General features: G+C 31.3%; 1 protein-coding gene, 1 long non-coding RNA gene and 1 other non-coding gene across 3 annotated transcripts; 2 read left to right on the forward strand and 1 right to left on the reverse strand.

Moving 5' to 3' along the window:
* Positions 1 to 6337: 6337 nt before the first annotated feature.
* On the forward strand, positions 6338 to 8295 carry LOC121173492 (uncharacterized). The gene is made up of 2 exons (XR_005888502.1): positions 6338 to 7011; positions 7981 to 8295. It is a non-coding gene; the product is annotated as an uncharacterized lncRNA (long non-coding RNA).
* On the forward strand, positions 6730 to 6841 carry MIR156X (microRNA MIR156x). Its single transcript, NR_126708.1, has one exon. It is a non-coding gene; the product is annotated as a microRNA MIR156x (primary transcript).
* A 2200-nt stretch (positions 8296 to 10495) lies between the features above and the next one.
* On the reverse strand, positions 10496 to 18941 carry LOC100789229 (uncharacterized). The gene is made up of 12 exons (XM_003545339.4): positions 18694 to 18941; positions 18552 to 18613; positions 17529 to 17579; positions 17412 to 17438; positions 16970 to 17074; positions 16111 to 16218; positions 15860 to 15931; positions 15721 to 15771; positions 15008 to 15070; positions 14789 to 14913; positions 14361 to 14568; positions 10496 to 11467 (listed from the first exon to the last, which is right to left on the reverse strand). Exons 1-12 carry the CDS (start codon positions 18860 to 18862, stop codon positions 10751 to 10753), a joined length of 1758 nt encoding a protein of 585 aa, XP_003545387.1. The 5' UTR covers positions 18863 to 18941; the 3' UTR covers positions 10496 to 10750.
* Positions 18942 to 20367: the final 1426 nt, after the last annotated feature.

Raw genomic sequence — 20367 nt, forward strand, 5'->3', positions numbered from 1 at the left:
TGAACACTTTACAAAAAGTGCTTATGATAGTAATTTATAATTATTCATATATTAAAGAAAAGTTTGAAGTTTTGTGAGGGAAGTTGCCCCGCAACCCTTAACATGTTTGTCTTTTATATATATAGTATTAAATGAAAACTATTTCTATTATATGAAATTACAAAACAAATCATTATATCTCATTTAAATAATTAAAAGAAAAATATATGACATTTTTAAGTAATCATGTAACTGTAAATTAACTCTTTAATCTTAACCATCACCGTACCCACACTTACACCCACAACAATTTTAATTATATAATTGAGGTTTGTTACTTTCACACTTTTATCTCTCAATGCTAAGCTATATATATATTTTAAGCATTCATTTTAATCATATGGTTGAGATTTGTTTTTCATGCACTTTCATTTATCATCGCTCGCGATGCTATATGCATGTGTGTGTGTTGAAATTTGTTACTTGTTTGTGTGCTTTTATCTCTTACATGCCGTGTTATATATCTTTTAATCATTCATTTTAATTATATAATTTAGATTTGTTTTCTTTTGCACTTTCATGTATCCCTCACTATATATTTACTATATATGTTATATGCATGTGAGAGCATTTTAAAAGTCATGCCAATAATAACTTATAATTGAATATAATAGTATAAAAATTTTATACATTATATTAGTATATGATCATTAAATTTTATAATTATATTTTTTTTTATCTTAGGTGAGAGATTGTATTTGATCATCAACCCATTAAATCAAAAATCAATTTTGTTTGAGATGCATAACTATATTTATTTTAAAAAAATTATATATAATAAAAATTGAACACAAATTTTTTAGTACATATAAATACAATCAGATCTTATACAACCAACTATGTTAATCTTATGGGTTAATTCTACAATTATATAGAATGTTATCATACTAAATTTTATATTCAAATAGTATAACCCTAAAAAAATGTGTTTGACGAATCACGCATAGAGAGATATGCTAGGAGTAGCCTGTTTTATGCTCAATTGTATCACTAATTCACCAATGCGAAAGAACCTTGTTGCATGTCTCATTCCAATTATATGAACAAGTATCAATTAGTTTCCTTTAATCTTACAAAGTCACAGCCATTCTGTTACCCTTGAATTAAAAAACCAAAAGGAATAAAGTAAGTTTTTTTTCCATAAAACTAAAATAAGCTAGGGAAAGAAGATTAGATTATAGTATGTATTAAAATATTTGAAAAGAAAGTCCAAAATACACATGATCCAGCTTCCCTAGCATGCACACTGTGCCGTGATAGTGCAGGGGTGGGGTGGGGGCATGCACTCTCCAGAGATAGTGCATTGGTGGGGATCACTGCAGCAGCAACAACAACAACACCGCCACACTGAGCCAATATTGGCGTGCACTGTGCACACCAGCAAATTAAAAGATGTGTGTGTGTGATTCTAGCACATGGCTCCAAATCCAACTCACATGCCTGAGTTGGCTATATATACTTTCTCTACCCCACCACACCACTCTTTCTGACGCCAAATTAATAATAATAACCAATCAAAAATAATTAATATAGAAGAATACTGGCCCATTCGTTTCTCACAAGGGCTAGCTAGAATGAATGAGAGAGATCATATCAAGGGTGGTGCTGCTGCGATGCTTGCTTCTGTCTTTGTTTGTTGGCCAGTTTCCAACACACTTAATTGACAACAAATTCCAAAGGACAAGTGTATGTTAAGGGTTTATCATTTCAAGTCAATGGAATCAATTCACCCACTTGGCTTTTCCATACCATTGCAAATCAACCCCAACCACGCAATATGCTTGTATGCCTCAATTAATTATGTGAATGAATTTGACTACAATCTTTTTTTCATACATAACTTTTTATATTCATAAATTAGTTTAAACTTTGTTTAGTCTTTCTTTTGGTATAAAATCACATTTATATTTGAAGGGAAAACTTTGATATTCATAATAATTCTATTTGATTTGAACTTGATTGTGTTCAGTAGAAAATACATATAATTTATAAAAAAAAATACATATATCTTCTATAGAAAACATTTTTTCTAAAGCTAGATATAATTATTTTTTAAATATTTAACATAATTATATGGTCAACACTAAATCTCAAAATCATTAATTAAACTCAAATAATTTTGTATTAGTTGATTCACATTTATGTCATTAAACATCAATTAATATGAACTAAGTCAATAGATCTACTTATAAAATTCGAATGTAAAATTTTATTTTTAAAAATCAAACTCGTTACTTCTTGAACCACCATTTTAATTTAACTATTATATTTTTTGAGATTATTTGACTTACTAGATTAGGTGACTAATTCTGGAGATTTAATTTGGAAGCCACTAACAAATAAATAGGTATACATGCATGCATACCGAGAAGAAAACCCGAGAAAGAATTTCAAAATTGTATATGTACTACGTCTACATGTCAAATACCAAGTTGTTAATTATTTGTACATAGATTTCAAAAACTTCCATGCATTGGAAAAATAATCATTTATTTTAATTGTTAATTTTTAACAATATTTTTTTGTTTAGACCACAAACATTTTTTATTAGAAATAATTTTATTCAAATCAAATATGATCATGCGGGCGGTAAAACTCTGTATACCCTTCAAGTATTTAATGCAGGTTCATATTTAAGATTAAAATCAAAGACTTTTGATTAAGTTAAACAAGGTATTTCACCCAATTAATTCATATACTTAGATATTTTTTTTAGCAATATGAATGCACCGTTTAGGTTTGCCGAAAGTGGAACTGGCCGGGCACGTAGCACATCAGAAAGGATCAACTTGCTCTAGTCCAAAAAAATTGAGCTCTTTAATTATTTTCTTTAGTGGCCATAACGCTTACTACACCCCTTACCCAAAAAGTAACATTGAAAGAGTGGTAGAAGGAAGATGCTTATCGTAATTGGTGTTGATGATATGCAAGTGGCCATTGTTTATCTTATACTATATCCACAAAATATTTGTTTAATTTCTTTCGCCCTGTCATTTCATGTCTCTTTATATATCAAACACTCGGAATCAACAAACCACGTAAGTAACGATATGGTCCTCCCTGTTCAGCAAAAAGGGACATGAAAACCTTATATTCATATGGCACTTCCTATTGGGGAAAGTTTTCTCATGCCCTTTGTGGTATCCCACCTCGTATCATCATTAGAAGTGGTACGATATATATCTAGCTATATATATAGTTTCTATATATTAAGATATGGTTATTAGGTTCATATATATAATATGGCAATGGCCTCAAAATTTGTATATCATGCCTGTCAGGCGTGAAACACCCTATCATTAAGGATATACATAAATCGAAAATATTGATCTAAAAATCTAAATAAATCGAAAATCAAACATATAAAAAATTAAAAAAATCAAAATTTTATACTTGATTGGATTGAATTTCAAATTTAATTTTAGAAACTCATCTAAACTAAACTTATAGATATATATATTTTTATTCATAAATTTATAATATCACCCATTTTTATTTTTATTTTTTATATATTTATAAATTATCATATAGCTTATATCTATTTATGAAAATATATTTAATCATAGATATTTTTACTAATTATTTGAGTTAAGATGTATAAGTATTTTATTATTAGTTATATAATGACATATAAATAAAATATTTAATATTTAAATTATTTTTTATTACATATCTTACCTTTTATTTAGTATCTAAAAACAGTTAAAAATATGATTAAAATCAAAAATTAATTAAATGATAAATTAATAAAATTAAAATTATTGGATCAAATTAATTTTCTTTTTAAAATCGATCCAATTTAATGTGCCAACATCCCTACCTTAGGACACTATACATACTAGTTTATATTTACCAAAAATGATTGCCTTAACTTTCTCCGATCACGAGGTTACTGTTATTGATTAGGTTTAAGGTCTAATTCAGATCCAAAGTCCTATCCTTTGAAGGACATGTTGACCATGGTCAGCTATCCCTTGAATTAAAGTCACCTTATTACTTCAAGAATAAAATATATAACTTCTATTCCTAGACCATTAAGCATAGAAATAGAGTCCATTTTCAGTCATATAAATTTTGTTAGCATACGAATGTTATAGTTGAGTCCATTATTGAAGGAGTATATAAGTAAGCACATTTATTATTACCAGCATGCGTGGGTTTTTTTTGTTAAGTGTCAAAGTACCTTTGTAATTAAATATTTCACTATTGTATGTGTAGACCCGATCAAGGAGTTTGGATTGAGCCCCTCATATCTCAAAAGGCTATCCATCCATCATCAATCCAGGTAGATCAATCACAGAGTTAGGACCACCACTTTCCATACATTGGACCTAATAGATACATTATGTAATGGGATATGGCATAGATTGTATGTTGAGTCAAGCACATGAACAAATCAAAGTGGTTAGTTAAAATTATGTTTATATATAGTTAACGTCAGAAAATTTGTATAATATAATCATCATGACGAATTGTGATAATATTACCATTTAAACATATCAAATATTTTTTGAATTTGACTTTTGAAAAGATAAAGTACATTTATTTTTAAAATTAAATGATTCTCAAAATAAAATATTTATTAAGATACCATGACATTACTCACGTTTAATATGATATAATTAATTTTAATGCCCTAAGCATGTGCAAAAGTACCATCAATTAAATGTTAATACTCTATTATATATCTTACAATTAGGGGGAATGCTTTTAAAGGCATAAGCTAGGCTCAAACTCAAATCATGCACTTAGCGAGCAGTGATAGGTTCGAACATTGACGTCAATGAGTTACTTTGCATCAATATTAATGATTTAACTAATATAAAGCATAAAGCAAATATACTTTAAACTGCTTTAGCGCCGCATTAGATCTTTGTGTTTAAGAAAATTTTCAAGCACTAATTTGGCTAGTTTAACTCGTGATGAACAGCAATTCCACTGTATTTTTTTCTCCCCTCCTTCTTTAATTAATTAAAGAAAGGGGAACCTGCCATTATACTTCCATGTGTTGATCTGCAGCATATTGTTCCTAATAACAACCATGAATATTCCTTTAAGATGGACAACAATAATGTTGCACTTAATTAGTTTTTGGCATGATCATTCAGAACAAGAACCTTTCTTAATGACTTTCTGTCGTTCTTAAGAATCTTTAGATATAACTCATCGATTTTCAAAAAGTGAATTTATATTCAGTTTTGAATATATGCTTAATCATACAGCTAGCGTCTTTGACTGAAATTAAAATTTTATAACCCAATGGGATTAATTGATGTAATATGTTCTAGGCTTCTAGTAGCTTTTAGGATTATTTAGATAAACTTCTTCATAGAAATAAATCAAGAAGAAAAGGTTAAAATTAGCTTACTCTAAGTTAAAAATTATCTCGTGAAGAAACTAATACGAAAGAATTTATATAAATACGTTTATGCATAAGTTATTAATTTTAACTTTTGGAAAAGTTTTTTTTTTCCTTCTCCGATGTAATTGTTTATAGAGAAGCTTATAAACATGCCCTTAATCACGTGTATAATGACAAAAAATTAAAAGATCAAGAAGTTAACGTCCTAGCTAAATATCGCATCAATTGGAAACACTCACAAGCACTTTTTTCATGGGCCAACCAGAATTTTTTTCGTAGATTAATTAAAGACTAATTACATAGTAATTAGCTAATTATTTGACCATCGCATATTATATCATCCACAAATTACTATTAATTCTTGTATTTATGATAAGTTTATGTAATTTTTTTAAGAACTAAAGAAATTAAGTAAATAATTGAAAGATTAATAATTACACCCTCCATCCAAAAATAAATGTCGTTCTATATTATTTTACATAGATCAAGAAAAGATAATAATCAAATGAAAGTGAATAATAATTTTATAAAATTAATCTTATTAAATAAATGAAAGTGAATAGTATTAGTATTACATTAAAAAATTAAAATTATACTTATTAGAAGTATTAGTGAAAAAAGGCATTAATATTACATTGAGAAGCTAACATATTTTTGAGGCATTTTTTTTTCAAATGGAACACTTATTTTGAAACAAAGAGAATATAATATTATCTTAAACTTTTAATAGGCAAATAAATAAAATAAAAGTTTTCTTCCAGTAAATAAATTTAAAAAGACAAAAATCCTTTTGTTACAAAAATCCTTGATTAGAATGTCCATATGCCTTTAAGCTGGTTAGGGCTTATAAAAGACCGTTGGTATAGCAGCAAAGAATAATGAACTTGTGGTTGGGGTTGTTGCATATACATATGTAAAGATCATAAAGTTAATTTTTACACTTGTTTTTCTAATTTCTCCTTTTTTTTCTTTTTAGTTGTTATAATTAGAATATTATAAATAAGTGAGCAATGGAAGATAAACCCACATTTATTCCGTGTATACGTGATGCAAGCATTCCTTCTTTCTGGCTCTATATAAACCCTGCATCCTTCACCTCTTCACACAAGGGCATTCAAGTTTGTCATTTCATTTGTTCCATATATAGAAAGTGAACTTTTGTTGAATGTAGAGAGAAAGAGTGAGAAAAAGGCCCTGTTTGTTTCTCTCTCCCTAACCCTCATCCTACCCATTTCAGAAGCAGCAGGTTATTATTACTATTAGCTTTAGTTATAAGGAGTAGTGATACACATCAGATTTCATTAATTCTATGGAGATATATTAATGAAGGGTAAGAGAGGTGACAGAAGAGAGTGAGCACACATGGTATTTTCTTGGATGATATAAGATTTCATGCTTGAAACTATGCGTGCTCATTCTCTATCTGTCACCCATCATCATTTCTTTCTTGTTATCCTTTGTGATATTATATATATATATATATATTGTTTCTTTCTTTCTCACTTTCCCTTTTATATGCTATTAAGTAACCCTAGCTAGCAACTTGGACTCTTGCAGTCATATCATTCAATAGTATATATGTTATATGCGCATCACATTCCTTATCACAGGTATGTCTTTTCCATATTACTGTTGTTCTTGCATATATGGATATTTCTTGATTAGCATGCCGTCTTTTCCAAATTAGCATGCTGATTTGAAGTATATCAGTTTCCTAATGAAAGGCATTTTTTTTTTTATTTCTGCTTGTCTGAGGCACATGTGTGCGCTTTGTTTTCACAAATACAAGTATGTGTGACTCTAATTAGTTGATGAATTTTGATTTTATGCTCTCAGTTAACCTACGAATCTAATACCTTTAAGAGGTTAAATGTTGACTAATTAAAGCACCTATGGAAAATCCTAGAAAGTGATCTTTTGGTTTTATACTATTAATTAAGAAACAACAGCTAGCTATGTTTGCATCTGATATATGTTATATGAAAATTAAAATTATATTTAAATTATACTCCTGATTTTGAGTTCATACCAAACTGTTAGGGTTTGGAGGATACTCAGTTAAGAAGAAAATTTTATCAGCAATGAGCTTCTTGATTTTGCAGTAGTGGTGATAGATTTGATTAAAATTAGAGCATGGTTTTTGTTTACTCATCTCTCTTTCTAGCTAATGGTGTATTATTAGAGTGTATTTAATCGGTTTGTTAGAAGGATGCCAGAGTCTGATTTTTGGGAATGTAAAGAGTTGAAGTAGCTCTTATATAGTATATTCTTATGAACCAATTTAGCTTTTTAAAGAAAAATTAAGTCATATTAATTCTCTGACATGCATTAATGGAAATAGTTAAATTTGGCTTAAAAAATGGAAGTAGTTAATTTCCATACCATTGAGTTGCTTTCTTTAGTTAATTCAGTCAGTCTTATTATGTCATGGAACTTAATTTTACGTTTTTTTATTTTTGTGATGAAATTAAAAAGGTATATTGATATTGTGTCCCTATTAGATACTATAGTATTTGGTATATAAATTTTCAACCACTGACATTTGTTTCACTGAATATAAGTTCTCATATCACTTTCAGGTTGTAAAAATTCTTGTTGATGAAATGGATCAACGTCAATTGAATCCTCCAGCAAAAGTTTCAATGGTGTGAAACTAAGACAAACATATGTATTTTCTATATATTTATGGTTGAAAAAAGGAAGAGCTGTGTGTGGAAAGGGAGTTGTTGTTGTGGATTTATCTTGTTATATACCTAAATGATGAATGTGTACCTTTATATTTAATTTTAGCAAAAACGAGTGATGATATGGATATAAAGATCTATATATACACAATCATGTAATACTTTGATCAATACATATGTGCTAGTATCAAAAGGCATAAATTATGCTAATTAATTGTGTAGGGCTTGCTTCTATTGAGGGTGAAATTGAACAAAGGTTTTAAAAGAGAGAGAAAAAAAGTTCTATATCTAATGTTGGTCTCCATACATTGCTAATTTTAAATCTCTCCTTTCATTGTTTTCACTTTCATTTGTCTCACAAAAGTAGTATGATTAACATAACAGAAAAGTTAATAACACATTTTCTTTATGACTGACTGAAATTTTTTAAAATTATCAATTTTGATAAATCTCATATATAAATCAGAAATCAGAGAATCATTAAATGATAAGTGAGATCCATCAAAATTGATAATTTTTAATAAATTTTAACCAATTATAGGAAAAATATTAAATAGAAAGTATAAGGGAGAGTGTAGTTAGCATTTCTCTTAATAATAACATAATTTCAAGTTAAATCAAACGGTACTCATAATTAATTCTAGATTTGTTATATATCCTACTCCTTATTTTGTAGACCTGTTGTTTTTTACTTACAGTTGTTTTGAAGGATGCCGATCGAGTCTTCAATATTAACATAAAGTTGAAACATAATTAAAATAAAAGTAATGAAAGCAATTTGCATGTAACTACCTGGTCAATCTTTAATTATTGGGAGTGTCATTCTGCATGTCACGAGAATTTCATCAAGTGGTCTCAGTTTATCTAAACTAACCAATTTTTCTGAACAAGCACTATTAATGGGAATCTAATTCTATCTTTGGATTTTAACTGTATCTGCTTCCTTTCCAATTTAAGCATGAATTCTGATTAGAGCAAGAAACAATATACTTATTAATATACTGTTTCTTTTTGTTAAGCAGAATAATTAATCATTTAATAATACGTGCCTTATATGTTTCCACATTGTAAAACATGTATATTAGAGTAGAATTTGATTTTAATCATGTAACTCTTATATTATCATTTAATTGATTAATCTAATTAGTCGAGGAGTACTGTTGATTATTGATATATTACATGATTAAAAGATAATATTTATCGATTAATTGATATATTATATGATTAAATAATACTCTATATAAGCTTATCTAATTGATATTTGATGTGATATATATATATATATATATATATATATATATATATATATATATATATATATATATATTATATGATTAAATGATAATATTTATTAATTTTCTTTGGGAAAACCCCTTAAGCTTTTGAAGATTAAACAATCTATTGCCTAATGTTTAAACAAAGGATTTTTCAATGGAAGAGTACTCCTCACCTTATTGTAATGTAAAGGTAAATAGAGTGCTGCACCCTATGCAGATATAGAACCCAAGAATATGTGCATGCAGCCAGGAATAAACTGTTCATAGAAAATCAACATACTTTTTAGTCTTTTATAACAAAAGAAATAATATAATGCTTTAATTTGAATAAAAAGTGAATGTGCGAGTAGTGAATTCAATTGACAGTTTCTTGAGTGGTCCTTGTTTTCATTTCTTTATTTCTGAAGTTTCAGCCGTACGAAGGAAGGGGGTAAGTTCCATTGGTGTAATGGACTTGTTGCATAAGAATACCATCTGCAAGATATCCTCCTTTGGACCGCAATAACCATACAGAAAATAATTTTTAAAAAAGTTGTAAGAACTTTAGTAAATAAATTATAGTTATGTGGATGGATAATTGGTCTTTTTCACTGCTTTGATTTATCCAATCAGACAACTACATTTGAATCTAAACAAACTCTAACTTAATTTATCAAACATTATGTGTAAAATTACCCTGAGCAATAATGCTGCCTAAACTAATGCTCAACTAGTACTAGAAGTAAAAGACTAAAAGAGCTGTTAAAAAAACACTAGAAGTAAAAGAATAAGACTTTTACAAGTCTACCAATTGAAAATCACTACTTTTAAAATAATTATTACAAAAGTTAACAATTTAATCATACATAATTTAACTAGATGACATTTATAAAAACTTTTACATTGTTAATACAATCAATTTAATTCAAAGTGAAAATGAAAGAAGAAAAAACATTTGTGCTTTATTATAGCTTGTTTATTTAATTCTTTACTAGTCTAAAGTAGCTTGTGTTGGCTATATTACCTGGTAGAACCAAAGAAGCTCAAAGTTAGAATTTTCTTATGCTTGTTGACGTCAATTGTGCTAATGATTCAGCTAAAAAACTATCTAGCAACAAAACAGTAATTGACAATCATAATTACTAAACAAAAACTCAGAAAGTGGTCCTTTTGCATTTCCTAGCAAATGATGCAGGGTGCATAACTATCACGTGTCCGTGTCTAAGGCCCCCAAGTGGGGGAGCAAAGCTACAAAATTTATAAATAAATAAATAAAACAGAACTCTCCACCAAAAACTTACAAAAATGAGCCCACACGGATTGTCGAGTACTTAAATGAATCAACTAGGAAATTACATTCTACTTCTCACTTTTAATAGTAATGAAGAGAAGAATCAAGTTGTTCAATATCACTCCTTGCAGAAGAGCAAGATGTTTAATGCTGTACTAGGAAGATCATCCTTTAAATCATTGTCAACAAACCAATTGCCAATAATTCTATGAGACAAATTAGTTGAAGTTCCAGCAGGCCACTTGTCCACTAATCTAAACCCGAAATGGGCTGCAGCCGAAAGTAAGGTTGGTTCGTCTACTCGGCGAAAGATGTGGCAAAGAATAAGTGCAGGAACATTATCATCTTCCTTGTTTCCACTGGGAGCAATCAGTTCTTTAGCAGTTGCAAACAATGGCAATATAGCATCAGGAATATATGTCACATCTGTGCCAATGATGACATCAAACCCTCCATTGCTCACTACTTCCTTTATGCTTTCAATGTGGTCCTTGTTTCCCCACTCCAGTTTTTTTGTGGTTAGCTTAGTCAGTAATGATGGCTCAATGTTGGATGCAACATTTTTGGTCAGGATATCAAGTGTAAAGCCATCTCCATCAGTTGCAACTACTAGATCAGCATCTCTAGCAGCAATCATGGAGCAGATTCCCCCACTGCCACACCCCAACTCCAAGACCCTTTTTCCTGCAACAATGTTGGGATTTTCTGCAAGGATAGACGCCATCAACCGAGCCGATTCCCACAGCATCAAACCTGTTGACTTGCAGGTATGCTGGTACTCTTTTGAAAGTAAACTAATCTTGAAATTCCAGCCTCTAAGGTTGATCTCAATAATCTAACAGGAAAAACTCAAGTGATGAAAAGTGAAAACACATGTGCAAATAAGGAAACCAATTGTGAAAAATAAGCAAAAAATAGAGGCCATAAAGCTTATGTTAATGACATAAATGCTCCAAATTTATCAAAATTGAGAATTATACTGAAGGAAAATTAGGGCCTATTTTCTCCCTTTCTGGTTTAAAAAACTATTTTTAATGGTTTAAAAAACTATTTTTAAACAATTTTTCAAAGGAAAAAAAATGCTTCTTAATTCTCTTCTGCTTCAGCAAGCTCTCCTTGTCACCATCCCTGACATTTCCCACCCCTCCCACCCCACCTTTAGCAACTAAAAAATATAAAAAAAAAATGTTTGATGGTCTATTATCAATTTAAGTTTTGAAAATTGTTTCAAAAACAAGCATTTTAAAAACCAAAACACCGAAACAGTTGAGAGATTGATAAGGACATCAAAAAGACCAAGCTCAAGCCCAGAAGGAAGCCCAAGACTCAATACAAGGCATAGGAGGGCTCATGACAAGAGCAAGAACTAAAACGATCCAAGAAGCTTTGCAGCATATAATGGCTAATCTAAGGACAATCCAATTGTATGAAGGGACCCAAAATCTAGAGGCCTGCATGCGTGGAGTGAGAATAGAAGACAATTATTGACTAAGGCATTTAATAAAAAACAATAATAATATGAGAACTGATTTGTATGAATCAATTGTGAAGTGAGTGGACATGGACTTTTGGCTGGTTTTATCATTGAAGTGTGAAAATTATCTATGCTAGGGTTCTGCCTTGAACCATTTGATCTTATCAAGAATTGTTCAATTCTTGTGGCAATCCTCAAGGCTTATCAAACATCATTGTTTGTGGCACCTATCTTATTCTTCCTTTCACATTTTTTGTTTCCTTGTTTAATTTCCGTAATGCTATTTCTGTAATTCTGTTCGAATTTCTTATTTGCATATCTCTCATTTTACTTAACCTTTTTCGGTGTTTTTTGTGCCTAAATTGCATTTCAAAACGTCGTCTTTCACCTTGTTTTGGAATCATTCCAATTCGAGTTTTGTAGGCTGAAAAACAAATAAAGGTTAAAATACGTTTCTAGCTCAATTGGTGTGCGAATTCCATCCTAGAATTGATCCGAATTGAAGCAAGGCAAAGGGGATTCACATCATTTGGTATTCAAAGCAAGGCTCTAGGGTTGGAAATAAGGATGAGTTCATCCATCATGTTCTGCATTTTTGGGTAACCCTAAACCCCTAAATTTTGTTTGCTCAAATTTGAATTGTGCAATTTTGTTATAGCCTTGTGTTTGATCATAATTTATTCTTTCAATTTCCCGGTGTGTCTTTTTCTTCAGTTCTTGTTCACTGATACAATTCTGCATTTGTGTTCTTGGAGTTCATCCCATGTTCATCGTTGTTCATAAACTTTAATCCTTTCAATCCATGTGATTTGGGCTAAGTTGTTGTTGAGTGTTAAATATTTGCTTGTTTTGTAGGGGATTTTAGTTCAGTTTCATTCTCAGTTGCTGCAACTTCAAAGTTTCATTCCAAAATTATATATTTCATTATTAGAATCATTTTGAGTAAAAAAAAATCTGCAGCAAAAGAAGTTAAAAAAAAAAAGTACATCCGCTGTGTTCATTAAATTCATTGCACCGCACTTGTTTGATTAAATTCCTAAGTGTCAAGTGTCTTCTCTAATCATTGTTTTTCCATAAAATTAATGTTTGTCTTGCTTGTTTGTTGGTAGTGAAATTGCTCTTTACTACTTTGCATTTGTTGGTGCTAAAATTTTGTTTAAGCTCTGTGATTGCTACCTTTAAAAATGCTTCTTGATTACAAATTGTTAGTTCAAGTAAGAACTTAAGTGAGGGAGTGGTAAAAGGCAAAGAGTGAAACATTAGAAAAAAAGTCACAAAAGAAAGCATTATACACAAGTGGTACATCTTTTTGAGTATAAACACATGAGAAAAGTGGTGAGGTCCTATTACTCCACTTTTTTTTTTTGGTCCTTTACTTGAAATATGACAGGTACAAGTGGTGATGGTATCCCTCCTCTAGGGGGAGACAATAAATTGTTGATTGATGCCATTACAGCCCAAATGCAAAGAATGTTGACAGAACATACCGAAGAGCTGTATGGGATAATTGAACAACTAGAAAATCAAGAAAATGGCGATGATGGTAGAGGTAGAAGGAGGAGATGGAAAAATAATGAAGGTGATGCTAGAGAGGACAGAATTGAAGGAGTAAAGCTAAACATACCCCCTTTTCAAGGAAAGAGTGACCCAGAAGCATATTTGGAGTGGGAAATGAAAATTGAGCAACTATTTGCATGCCACAATTACACTAAGGATAAAAAGATGAAGGAAGCAGCCATGGAACTCACTGACTATGCTCTCATCTGGTGGAACCAATTACAAAGGGAGAGGGCGAGATATAAAGAACCCTTGGTGGATAGTTGGGAAGAAATGAAGAGGTTGATGAGAAGAAGATTTGTTCCTTCTCTTTATCAAAGAGAGCTTCATAACAAGCTACAAAGACTCACACAAGGTAGTAGAAGTGTTGATGAGTATTACAAGGAGATGGAGGTTTCCATGATTAGAGCTAATGTTATGGAGGATTGAGAGGCTACTATGGCTCGTTTCCTACATGGGCTAAATAGTGATGTAAGGGATGTTGTGGAGTGGCAAAATCATGTGGAATTGGAGAACTTAGTACATCAAGCTTCTAAGCTGGAACAACAACTGAAGAGAAAGAGTGTCATGAGGAGGAGTTCATCTAATTTTCACTCTCCTGATTGGAAGGTAAGAAATGATTACATGGAATCTGATTAATATTTTTGTAAGAACTAAAAGTGAACAAGCAAAGACTGAGCAAAGGTGAGAACCTTACCTCATACTCGTTGGAAGGTAAGACTCCAAACATGTCAACTGCCACACCCTCAGACAAGTCAACTGCAGAATCATTTAAACCACCATTCAAACTGTTTTTCTTGATTTCTTTATTGTCATTACCACTGTCAAGATGATTGGCCTCGGCTCCTATACATGAAGAGGAGTTGGAACTATCTGATACACGAAATACAGCTTGGACCCAACGCCTGAAACCAACAAACAAAGAAGAACATAAAAGAATAATCAGTCAATATGTGTGTGTATGTTGAAGGCAAACAAATGGAATCTCCTATCTTTAAAATCTAAACCCACAAGTTCAAGAAAGCATTTTATATGATAGGTTACCTAACGCAAAAACACAACTGTTACAAAACTATTATTACCATATAAAAATGAGCAAAATGAACTTGTGATAAAATATATTACCGATTCATTATCAACTCCCTTGAGCGGTTCTCAACTTGTTTGCAGTATACATGATGTTTGTGAACATCAAAACCATTTTCTTTGAATAAATTTGTCAAGAACTCATTTGAAAAATAGTAAGCACGCTGGACAGGAAACAAAAGGAGTATTACATTAGAAATGAAGAAAGTCACATGAGGGCTAAGTTACAAGGTAACATGGACAGAACTGAAAACTTACAGTGCCATCACCTCTAACATAAAAGTTATCACTAATCTTTTGATCCTTGCTAGAGAACCTTTCCTATAGAACATAAAAATAGATATATAACTCATCATATACTCAAATAAGAAACCTATCAACCAAAAATAACACATACTCAAATAAGAAACCTATCAACCAAAAATCACCATATTTTATTTAAGAAGTAAGGATCTAACAGTTTCACGTTAAATAAGGAAGATGAGGTATAGAATCAACCCACCTATTAATAATCATAACTAAAGCCTAAAAGTACAGACATTATTATTTAAATCGCTTTAATATTAAAACAATAAGATGGCTGATAAAAAAAAATATTAAAACAATAAGAATTATATTTGGATTTTTCTAGTCATCAAAGATAATTTAGAAAAAAAAAAGTATCTCTAGTATCACTAAGTATCATCTTTCAGTAAAAATTTAGTCCAAATGACTACACATTTGGCTTTTCTGGAAAGAATATGAATATTCTCTGCTTCATTTTTTCCCTTCAGCCGCTCTAATTCATCAATAAATTCGTATGACTGTCAAGGAAATTTTTTACTGATTTCATTTATTCTGACACATTTAGTTCTATTTAGTATTTACTATTGTTTTATAAATAATTATCAGAAGAAAATAAATTGGATAACAAATTGTACACTTTTGAATTTTTTAGAAGAGTTAAAGAAATAAGGTGCAACAAAATCCACCTGAGCAAGGTCTCCAGTAGCATAGTCTCGGAACAACACATATCCATTTGGCTGAAAATGGAGAAAGGGTATGACTTACATCACATGCAAAAAAGTTATCTAGCAAGGTTTCTAGAAAATATGATGAATTCTTTCTTACCTTGATAACTTTTCTAATATTTTGCAAAACTAAAGGCATCTTTTCTGGGGACACTGCAGACAACATAAATATCTGCTTACAATGTCAGCTACATAAACAAGTGTCATGACTAATTCTCAATAATAAGAGCAAAAAAGTTATCAGAAATAAGGCAAGAAAATTGATTACTTGCAACTAACAAAAGAAAATGTTATCCCATAATCACTCTAGTCTACATTTAAGTTTTAAACTGCCATTCAGAATTTCAATACCATTGTAACAATATCAACTGAAGATGGAAGAATCTCGTTGCACAGATCATCAGCTGTCAAATCAGAGACAAAAGCACTAACATGGGATTCCTTGAAGTCTTCATGTGTCTGCAATAAAGAAAACAACTTTGTCCTCACTAGATGTATATAAACAAAAAGTATTACAATTCCTTATTTTATAACACAATAGATAGGCAGTACAAATTCATTCTTTTTAAACAAATATAAAGTGCGCCCTTTTATCAAAAGAGATTTAGAACTCCTAAGGCCTAAAGTTAGCTGAATTGTGGAAGAGGACCACCAAATGGAACATTCTAAAGGGACAAAAGTTGAAAAATTCCACCTACATCCTAATGGATAAACTGTGTAAAAGAGGTAGTTTCCACAATTTATACCCATAATGTGGCATTAAAGATCACAAATTAAGATGGTTCCTCAATGTCTGTCTATTTGATAAAACATGATTTACACAAGGTTACAGACACTTGTGTAAATTTACATTTCTCTGCATGAACCTTACCAAAAATATTCGCACTAACAGATCTGTTAGGGAATACAAAAAGATAAAACACTGGGGAGATCTTCATCAATGAGTCACAAGAAAACCAAACAAGTGAACTTGACACCACATCCAACCCAAAACCTCAAGGCAGTAGGTTTGTGGGTCCTTCTCACTTATATGTGGATCAAATCAAATTGCTCATTCCTACCCAATGCAGAACTTCTTAAATCTTACTCACTTACATTCTAACAATAACAAGATTGAATCAAAAAACACACAGCCAAGTCAAGTCACTATACAAGCACATACAAACAGATGATGATTGGGCATAGAGTTTACGAAAAGGAGACTTCCAACCTTAACCAACTCAATAGCTCGTGGTGAGAAATCACATGCATAAACAAAAGCATCTGGATTTGATGCTATGACAGGAAAGATAGTATTTCCAGCTCCACAGCCAACCTGTTTAGTAGAGAGCATCACTTATTAAGAAAATTACTAGACCAACAACCTCCTGGAGAGGAGAATAAACAGAAAATGTACTTCATCAATAAACAACCATTGCAAATATCACAAATTATGAATAGAAGAGAAGAAAATCAATGTGGGAAGGTTCTATCTCCACGATCACAGTATGGTTCATGCAAAAAATAAAATCAGGATGATTATTCTTTCCTTTCACACTAATCCAATAGCAACATTATATATGCTCAACATTATAATTTCTGAGTCAGTTAAACAATAAAGGATAAACTAATAAACCACAGAAGCAGAAAGAGTATGATCCAGGAATATATACCTCCAAAATCACTTTTCTTCCTCCCCCCTGAAAATTGAAAATCACTAAGCCATTACACCACATTGAGAAAACACAAATCAAATAAAATAAAAATAGATATTATTTCCTTTTACTCACAGAAAAGTATTCGCCCCATTCCTTATCCAAGTAGTGCCGATCTTTAAAAAACTGAAGAAAGGTATTACCACTAAAGTCAAATTACACATAACAAATGCCTTGATATTTATTAAAAGAAAAGAAGAGAAAGAGAGAGAGAGAGACTTAAAACTAGGTAAGTGACATATCAAAAGGCACAAATCAGGCAGGTCGTCTGGTTTGCTGCTGTGTGGAACAATTGGAAGAATAGGAACTCTTTGGTGTTCACAGCAACAAAAAAAGGATTGGATGCTATGTTGGAATTAATTAAAATTCATTTGTGGCAGTGGTTAAAAAATAAAGGTCCATTTCTGTATCCAAATTCATGTGGGTTGAATGACCCGAGAGCATGTCTGGTAGAATATTAAGATAGTTGGAATTCAGAAAAACCAGGTATATAGTCTCTATGTTATCGGGTAGGATACAACACAAAATGGATGGTCCTTTGGGAGTGGAAACAGGTACTGGAAAAGAGAAGTGGGGACTCAATACAAAGTAAGAGGCTGTTTATGTGGCAATTTGTAAGCATTTAGTGTTGATACATGAATGCTGATTTTCAATACCACTGAGCTAGTTCATCTGCAATTATCAGGCTGTGTGGCACTATGAACAAAATGATTACGGCTATGTTAGTTTTACCGTTTCATTCCACGGACATGCATTTCAAAGCACCGTTTTGTGAGACGCAACAAATCCTTGAACGTCCGTTTGGGGGGTGTTCAACGGAAAAACAAACACACACTACATGGATGGGAAGCTTGTGTGGGATGATTTGAAATGTAAATTCTATCCACTATTATTGGATCTACTGGTTGTGACCTGTTTCTGGTTTTTGACACTCTTTGTTTGTGTTAATGACCAGTTTTTATTAATAATATTCAACTTTTTGCCTTTACAAAAAAAAGAGACACCACATACACAAGTAGTATTGATAGAATACACAAGTGAGCAACAAAATTTGCATTAACAGAGAACACAAACACAATAATACTAAGAAAAACTAACTCTGTCCTTGTGGCGCTTGTAGAAAACATCCCAATACCTCTTGGCTTCTCTTTCGTACTTTTCTGCAAACAAAAACCAAAAAACATTAAACTTTTTTTCATTTGGGGTGGAAATTTCAAATAGGATAGAGAGAGTTAGTTACCTCTCCAGAAAGGTGAGACCCCAGAATTTGTATTGGGATAAATTTGCAACCTTTGGGTTTGGGGTGGTGCCTTTTGGTCCCCTGAAGCCATTGCCGTGCCTCTTTTGGCGTTAATATAATTTAGATCAAAGCGCGAAGGGAACCTCGCCGCCACGTTCAGGCTCACCATTCCGCCTCCATCGAGCTCGCAGCTCGTCACGGTACCACTGTTTTACAGAATCCGTCTCGGGGTTTATCTCTCTTGTTTATTAGTATTTGATAGTATTTTATAAATGCTTAATTATCTTTTCATCTCTAATGATTATTCTATTTTTTTTGTTTTTATAAATTTTTGTTTTTATTAAATCTTTAACTAAATAAAAAATTTATTTGTTATCTTTGATATTTTTTTTTTAGTTCATGATAAATTAATAAATTCTATATTTGTTCCATGATAAATTAATAAATTTATTAGGAATTAACTTATTAGAAAACAAATATAAAATTTATTAATTTATTATGATTAAAATAAAATATCAAGGATAAAAAAAATTTGTTTTTATTGAGGACTCAACACAAAAAATTTATTAAAAAACAAACACAAAAATTAAGTATTTATTAGGGATTAAAAACATATTAAACCTTTTATAAATTATTATTTTTTTCTTTTTTCAAGAATATAATTGAAAAATATTAATTATTTTTATGTTAAATTTTTAAAATAACAAATAAATAGAGAATACTTTTTTAGGTAAATGTTGTCGTTATTGATCAATAGGAAAATTTAAGGCAAGTACACTAGACTCCAAAAAAAGCCATAATATGATTGGGAGCCTTCTTAACCCAATACATTTCAAGAAATTCAAAAGCTAGCTAGTTTATGTGCCACTAGATGGCCTCCTCTCTTTGTGTGAGAATTTGGCAAGTCACTCCCTCTACATGTTAAGGCCTCACAACCCTTCATGATTCCAGCTTGATATGATATGCTCGTGTTGTCCTTTTTCTTCCATGACAAGTAGAGAATTTGACTATCAATTTCAAAAATAGTGTTAGAAAAAGCATATATCTACTCATGTCCTTATAGCCCACCTAAAGGTCATCATGGTTGTCAAAATCACGGTTTAAATCATAGAATCATACGATTCTGCGAGTTAAAACGGTAACAGAATAGAAATCCGAGTAGACTCGGGCGAGTTAACGTAGACTTGCAAGTCTACATCAAGTTTGCGGGTTTGCAGAAAAATGAAACGACATTGTTTCATTTTTCTTTCTTGCACCTCCCTTCATGTCTGCGCCAGAGTGCTTATTGTTTGAGGGTTTGTGTTTTTCTTTCTTCCTTACTTTTTCCCGACTATTCTGTCACTCCATCACGATGGTGTGACTGCGAAAGTGAAGGCAAGGTGCTCCGTGCTCGTGCATGGGGGTCGCGACGACGATGAGAAGTGGAAGTACGAGTGGGCGAGACGTCGAGTGCATGTTTCTTCCACGAGATCGCAACTGTGGGAGTGCGTGGTGGTCGCGGTGATGGTGAAGTGTGTGGCTACGACGACATTGAAGGGAGTTAGACAAAGTCACTAACTATTATTCTCTTTTGTGTTATCATCCTCCACGACAGGTTTTCTTCTTTTCATATTCTCTTTTTGAAGTTCTCTTTCATTGTTAAATTTTTAGGTTCTTGTTAAATTTGTAGTTTGA

The sequence above is a fragment of the Glycine max genome, chromosome 14 (assembly GCF_000004515.6).
Source record: "Glycine max cultivar Williams 82 chromosome 14, Glycine_max_v4.0, whole genome shotgun sequence".
NCBI lineage: Eukaryota > Viridiplantae > Streptophyta > Magnoliopsida > Fabales > Fabaceae > Glycine > Glycine max.

What these genes read in the sequence shown, in the direction of transcription:
- LOC100789229 (XM_003545339.4), bottom strand. Translation starts at nt 18,862, where the DNA reads ATGGTGAGCCTGAACGTGGCGGCGAGGTTCCCTTCGCGCTTTGATCTA. An exon ending in AATGGGGCGAATACTTTTCT is followed by an intron (nt 17,439 to 17,528) that starts GTGAGTAAAAGG and finishes TTCAATTTTCAG; the next exon opens with GGGGGAGGAAGAAAAGTGAT. An exon ending in ATATTAGAAAAGTTATCAAG is followed by an intron (nt 15,772 to 15,859) that starts GTAAGAAAGAAT and finishes CTCCATTTTCAG; the next exon opens with CCAAATGGATATGTGTTGTT.